This window comes from Oratosquilla oratoria, chromosome 11 (genome assembly GCF_046742065.1).
Source record: "Oratosquilla oratoria isolate Oo_2021 chromosome 11, ASM4674206v1, whole genome shotgun sequence".
In the NCBI taxonomy this organism is placed as follows: Eukaryota; Metazoa; Arthropoda; class Malacostraca; order Stomatopoda; family Squillidae; genus Oratosquilla; species Oratosquilla oratoria.
The window spans coordinates 69942862-69950412 of NC_134787.1; the positions used below are offsets into that span (position 1 = coordinate 69942862).

Sequence of the window (7551 nt, forward strand, 5' to 3'; positions counted from 1 at the left end):
TGCTGTTCAAGAGCACGCCTTTGAGACATAATAAGTCTTTATCATAATTATTATGGGACAAGAACTTATCAAAACCTACCAGGAAGTCCATGGCATTGTGTTTTTCCGGTTTTAACGCAAAGTTCAAACCAAGACCTAACACTTCTAATTGTGATTTTGAAAGTTCTGTGCTAGAAAGATTAACGACATTCTCAGAAGAAGCAAACTTAGTCCAAATGCTGTTATTACATAACCTAAAAAGTTTTTTATTGAGGATCACAATGTGTTTGTCACTTACGACACTGGCTTGTTGTTGGGCTCTGTGTAGAAGTGACTTGAAGACGTGCTCATCCCGGCAATGGAAAAGAAGTTCTCTGGTGGTGGACCGAAGGTGAAGAAAAGCGTTGTCAAGGTCTAATGACGCCAATTGAATCCGATCCGATAAAAAGGCTCTGATGTAAGTGGGAAAACTGTAACCCAATTGCTTGTGTTTGTGGAAACCAAACGTCCGGGGGCAAACCTGTTCCGCCAAACAATTGGACAGAAAAGTTTTCTGGTTCTTCCTTTTCTTGCAGACGTTTCGAATCTTCCTTGATCGCAGACATCATTTCAGGACTATTCATCACCAAAAATATTGTCAACAAGCTTCCTCCCCCTCCCCCTGGCCCGACCTCGTGTCAACCTCAGGTCAACTAGGGTTGGGGCAGTGATGTTCTTTAGTTTCTCATGTTCCCTTTCTTTTGTAAGAGGTTGCTACTTAAGATAGCCTCCTCCCTGCCACTTTGTACTACTGAAGAGGATTGCAGGTAGCAATCGAAATATATAGTTCCGCTTACGCAACTTTTTCTTTCGTCCGACTGTGGTGTTAGTTGTGATATATATATATATGTATATATGTATATATATGTATATATATATATATATATATATGTATATATCGAGAGAGAGAGAGAGAGGAAACGGGGTTCATACATCTTTCTGAATGATCCTGTAAATTCATAAATTCAAATCTTATCTTTTTCGAATCTTATCAAGGTGCGGCGATGCTAACGACAGTGATGATAAGGTAACCAGTCTTTCTTCAGTAGACACCAGTGAACTCTACTTGGCCACGTAGGAAGTACGTTATGAACATTATGACTCTGGACAGCTGCCCTGGATATTCAACAATGGTGAAGATGAAACATCTTTGTGTAAATTCATGTGTTTGAAAATAGAGAGAATTTGTTTGATCTGTGTTTATCAAAGTGTTTGGCAATGGAATAATTTGCTCAGAAAAAAGAGAATGAGAGCTGTACAAAGTGATATGTACAAGTGAAAGAGACTAAGTGTAATTAGTTATATCGTGATGAGGGTTTATTGCTCTCTAACCTTAAGATTATCAAATCTGTAGACAGAATGAGGCATGATACAATGATAAAAAATGAACAATGAATATTGTCTAATAAATACAAAATTCTACTTAATCAAAATAGGATTAAAATGGCAGTAAGATATACAAGTACCAGTAATGATGTGAAATAAAAGCGGAGTCACCATGTTCAAAATAAAACCTGAAATATTAAACAAAATTTGTCCAGTTTATCTGCAAGGCATGGGGAATACACCATTACTCTCTTCTTAAATAGGACGTGAACTAACTGCAGTAACTTCATCTGAATCGGTAGTTATAAGTGTGATGAGTTACCTGAAAAAGTGTCTGTTACAATTGTATGTATACAGAAGATATGGTCTACCAGCAAAACACAAACAAAAGAAAACAAAATAGAATCGTGGAAACGTTCGACTCGAGCAAAATTCCTTATGAAATTGTCTAAATAAGTTTAAAATCTAAGAGCATTTACGAAGTCCCCCTCTAAAAAAAAGACAGTAAATCTACCCATAACAGACTACCATGCAACGCTGAATAAAACCGTCTAGCACCACCACTACCGTGATGTCGACTCGAATGACCACCCACGATGGCGCGGTGCTTTGGCTGGTCAGCTATGCGGCGCTGTTCGGAGTTGTTGCTCGAGGCTTCAATGTGGATGTGGGTCGGCCCCTGATCGTCTTTCCTGGGGACCAGGCAGAGATTGAGTTTGGCTTCACCATCAAGCCATTAACCAACGACTCCGGGACATGGTAAGTAATGACAAACACTTCAAAGATAACAACATCATTAGTGTTTATGACTTGATATTTTGGTAAGATCACAAACCGGTAGAGAATTGAGAACACCGAACTAGTCTGTGCGCTTCAAGGAGTCCGCTCAGGGTGTGGCATACGTCATGATTTACTACTAGCCATTCTACCAACTCAACCTCAGCACATGTATCTTTCTCTCATTTTCCATTTGTGTGTTATTTTTTATATTCTGTGTAAAGTAACGGAAGCTGTATATGAATATCACTTTTTAGGGTTATAATAACGATTACCCACCCCATCCCACCTGTCTCATTTGTGACACCTCAGCGTGGCACCGTGTCATAGAATCTATTAAAATCGTTGTCATAATTCTGAAAAAGTGATACTCATTGTACTATATCAGTTTTCTTAACTATATACAGAACATGAAAAATAATTCAAATAGCCCATACTGTAGATGGGAAATAAGAGAGAACGAGGTGGTATGTACTAAGGTTGATTTAATAGAATGGCTGCTAGAAGTAAATCACGACGTATGTCACACACTGAACGGACTCCTTGAGGCGCACAGACCATTCTCCTGATGATTGGACCGTGTCTTGAGTGGGGTCTCGCTCGACCGAGACCCCGTTCTCTCTGGGATCCTCACTTCAGTTATATAAAAAAAATCTCTAAGAGTCTCTCGCAATAGAAGTAAACATTGAGGCCTGGAGTCACCTTTGAGGTAATAAAGTCCTGTGCACCGGTGTTCAGCCTATCAGTCGAGGAACCTCCCCTCCTATGCAGCTAAAGTGTGCCTCAAACTATAAGGAGGTCACTGGGATGAATGGAGAGGAGGGAGGAGAGACAGAGATAAGCAGCTTGAGATAAAATTAGAGATATGGGGCATGTCTGAGATAACACCACGGCGAGGACATTACGTCAGGGGTTGGTGTGGGAGGGCCGCCCTTTAGCTGCTACCAAGACCGTCACCTTAGCCATTGTGCTCAGAGAGCCGATGGTCGTCGGGGGATCGGGGTATGCCGAATAAGACCGATTGGTGGCAGCCAGGATAAATTATATGATTACTATGAGAAAATATAAAAAACATAATTTATAATACTCCGTTGAATTATAGCATTTTAGTCACTAGAGTTCCTCAATCGCAACTGAAAGGGTGAAGCCCTCAAAGATCCATGCCACGCGCTGATATACAACCACATAGTTTGTTCTAGCTAAAGCTGGGTTATTTCATTCCTGTGAGGAGCAGTCCCTGAACTGGAGAGGTCATAGACATCCTCTGAATTTACAATTCAATTAATTAATCAAGTAATCTAGCCTTAAGCCCACCATTGCCATGGTGAGCTGTACAGATTAAGGTATGGATTTCGCCAAGCAATTTTGCTATGTAATCGAGAGGTGTATCCCAATTCTAACGGAGGTCTCGATCGAACGAGTCTCTGTTGTGTTGAAGTCTGCGCCTCATGTCGTGAAAAAGTGGTGCGTACCACAGAAATATAAGCACTGCAATTCAGTAATAAAGAGGGATAAAACAAAGAAACTAACAGGCCTATCGGGCTGCACAGGTTGGTTATCTTTGCAGATAAGCCCCTTCCTCACTCCTTTTTTTTCTGATACATGATTAACAATCAGAAGAAATGGAAGCACGTGATTGGTCGACAGGGGTTCGGAAATTCACAAATTCACCAATCCCAAGCTTCCTACCGGGACACATGCATCTAATTAGAGAGTGGGCGGGGCCTTCGTATAGAGATAACCGAAATTTAATCACGCTTTCCACAATTTTCAGGTTGCTCGTGGGTGCTCCTCGAGCCAACAGCTCTCAGGATGACGTGGTCCACCCAGGGGCGGTGTACGCTTGCAGACTGCCTGACGAGAGCTCAGGGGCAGGGCTCGGGGAGGAGTGGGCAGGGTCGGGAGGCGTGGCCTGTATGCAGCTGGAAGTGGACAAACGCTCCGCAGAGGAATCCTACAGGCCGTGGCTCAGCGAAGACATGAAGGACTCGATGCGTCTGGGACAGACGATTGAAACTCACGATGGAAAGGCGCTGGTGGGTAATGAGATCTTTCTCTTCTTATGCACAGAGACATGCTGCGGCTCTTTCGAGGCGGCTTCCCCGATGGAGTGGGCTAAAGAACACAAGAGTATAAGAATAGGGGAGACCATAAGGCCTGCACAAGGCAGTTCCATGTCCATTGCCACCTATCATCCCTATATATAAGGTTATCTAATTTTCTCTTAAAACAACTACATTTTTCAGCGTTCACTATAGTTACTAAGTCGGTTCGATTCTCACTCTGTAGGTAAACCAGTTCTTGCCTATTTCCTTCTTAAACCTAAATTTGTCCACATCATGAGGTCGGGAGTTTTGATTCAGATGTTCTCTGCCCATTTCCTTATGTATCCTGTCATTTATGCACTGCTGTCCTTGAGCCTCCCGAAGACCACTTCAACACTGAATGGAATTGTTGGGCATTCACGAACTCCAGCAAGTTTTCGGTTTGTGGCCCCCCCCCCTACACACACACATTCTCCGCTTCCTCCCAAGGGTCTATGAACCTTGGGTTCAGAATCCATGCTCTAGTCCTTCAACAGCGATAGGGAGGGAGGGACCCCCCATGCGATTAGAACCGCCTGGCATGAGCAGAAGGGGAACCAGCGAACAAAAACGCTTATTTCCTTTGAGTCAGTAATGAGCTTTGATGTCGCATGCGCCATATTATTTTATTTAGCTCAGAGTCGCCTTGGTAAGCTTACAGGCAGACACCTAGCCCATCCTAACTATTCCTAGTGTTGAAATAAAGATGAACGCTCAGTGGCCACTGGAGGAGCCTACATATGATATCACTGTTTTATACTTAAGGAACAACCCTGTAGGCTGGCATTCGATCCTCAGAACGAACACAGGATCTCGACTAATAGACCATCGGTTCCGATCGATTGTTGTCGTCACCGCCCTTGTAGATGCATTTCATATATATATATTATATATATATATATATATATATATAATATATATATATATAATTATATATATATATTTATAATTATATATATATTTTTATATATATATATATATATATATATATATATATATATATACATATATATATATATATATATATATATATTTATCAAAAGATAACAATATTATCGTTTGTCACTATTTCTTAGATCAAGATGCCATGTCCTTTCGCTCCATGTGATTTGTCTCTATCAAAACTCAGAGTTTGAGTATCACTTTCACAAAAAGAAGAAAAATCAAAGCTATAGCCTAAGTAATGATTGTTATTGGTTGTATTTTACTAGCGCTTCTATCCTATCCAAAGAAGTGGTGGGGCAATTGATACCCTAATTTTTTGCAGATAGATAATAAACTAACCTACTTTTACAGTCACAGTAAATGTCAAGTTAACTTTCTTCGGGTCACTCAAATTTTTTTTCTTTATTTATTTATTTTTTTCTTGGCCCCCGCAGGTTTGCGCTCCGAACTGGCACTACTTTGAGAAGCGGAGCGGCGTCCGCTACGTCGACATCGCCGTCGGCCTCTGCTTCGTCTCGACCTCGTCCTCCCTGGAGGAATTCACTCCGTTCTCGCCGCCCTACGATCACTTCTCCAATCCTTCGCAGCTCTCCTACGTTACGGACGGTTCCTGTCAAGGAGGAATATCGGGCGCTTTCTCCAAGGTAGATATCATGGAAAGCATATTAAAAAAAAGAAAAAAAAAAAAAAAATCATTACTGCACATCCATCTCACTCTCCTCACGTAGAGAGAGCTTGGATCGTAGAACCGGTTTTAGCCACAGGCATCACACCCCTTCTTCTCTCTCTTGAATTAGAATTAATTTTGTTTTATTTGATTATGGTTTAATTGATCTAATTAAGCTCAATCTAATTGTATATAATTTCAAATTATCCTATTATATTTCATTTTACTTTCTTTTATTTTTCTCTTTTGTCTTTATCTTATTTTATCTTAGTTTTTTCTAGTTGGTCTCCTTGTGGACAAAACGAGGACCAATTAGTTTGTTCTTGCCTTGCATTCTATTTTGTATTGCAGAAAGGCAACAAAATGGTCGTGGGGTCGCCGGGCTGCAGAAACTGGCAGGGTGAGTTTCCTCCACTACCTCTGTTATCTTACACCCCTGGGGAGGGGTGGGAGGTCTTCTTAGGCTGATATCGTCTTCTAACTTTACCCAGAACAAAATCTACACAGTGCAACACAACTCTGAGAGATTCCCCTTAGCTGAGTAAATTGAAAGAATAAGATCTCCTTGAGCTGATTTGAGGGGTTTGATTTTCTAGAAACTGACCAACCGTCTTTTCTCCCTAAAACCCCCTTTTCTATTATATATGTATATATATATGTATATATATACATATATATATATATATATATATATATATATATATATATATATATATATATATATATATACATAAGAACATAAGAATGAAGGAGACTGCAAGAGACCATAAGGACTACACTAGGCAGCTCCGTATCCCTCACTACCTGTCATCCCCATCCATAAAATTGCCTAATCGTTTCATTAAACAACTGATAGTTTCAACGCTTATTACATGGTTACTAAGTTTATTCCATTTGTCGACCACCCTATTAATAAACCAATTCTTGCATATTTCCTTCTTAAATCTAAATTTGTCCAGTTTATAACCATTACCGCGAGTCTTGCCCTGTTGTTTTAATATGATGACCTTGTTTGTATCACCCTTATTAAAGCCTTTGATCCACTTGAACATCTCTATTAGATCACTCCGCACTCTGCGTCTTTCCAGAGAATGTGTATATATATATATATATATATATATATGTATATATATATATATATATATATATATATATATATATATATATATATATATATATATATATATATATATATATATATATATATATATATCAGGCTGTGGGTTCAGAAAAAAAATGGTGGAATCCATTTTAATTGAGTATTTGCCCACGATGGATATATCCAAGGGTTAATAGACCCCAGATATAAAATCATGATTATTCATCACCAAACAAATTGTCCGCAAGTTTCCTCCCACTCCTGACCCGACCTCCTGTCAACCTCAGGTCACATAAGGGTTGGGGTAGTGACATCTATTCTTTTCCCAGTTCCTTTCCATTTGTAAGAGGTTGATATTTAAGACAACATCCTCCTTCCACTTTGTACTACTGGAGAGGATTGCAGGTAGCAATCGAAATATATATTTTCGCTTACTCAACTCTTTCTTTCGTCCGACTGTGGTGTTAGTTGTTATATATATATACATAAATATATATATATATATATATGTATATATATATATATGTATATATATATGTATATATATATATATATGCATATATATATATGTATATATATATATATATATATATATATGTATACATATATATTTATATATATATATTACTCCTGTT

The 7551-nt window shown here is 39.2% G+C and overlaps 1 protein-coding gene across 2 annotated transcripts in view; it reads left to right on the forward strand.

Moving 5' to 3' along the window:
* The first annotated feature begins 1023 nt into the window (after positions 1-1023).
* The window catches only part of LOC143029917 (integrin alpha-8-like), a 67602-nt gene continuing 61074 nt past the window's right edge, over positions 1024-7551 (forward strand). The window contains exons 1-5 of one of the 2 annotated variants that reach the window (XM_076193120.1): positions 1038-1151; positions 1560-2103; positions 3896-4157; positions 5585-5794; positions 6169-6217. In XM_076193120.1, the coding sequence (XP_076049235.1) occupies positions 1916-2103; positions 3896-4157; positions 5585-5794; positions 6169-6217 (709 nt within the window). In that variant the 5' untranslated portion in view covers positions 1038-1151; positions 1560-1915. Of the gene's footprint in view, positions 2104-3895; positions 4158-5584; positions 5795-6168; positions 6218-7551 lie in introns of both variants that reach the window. The other variant, XM_076193119.1, reaches the window with a different exon arrangement.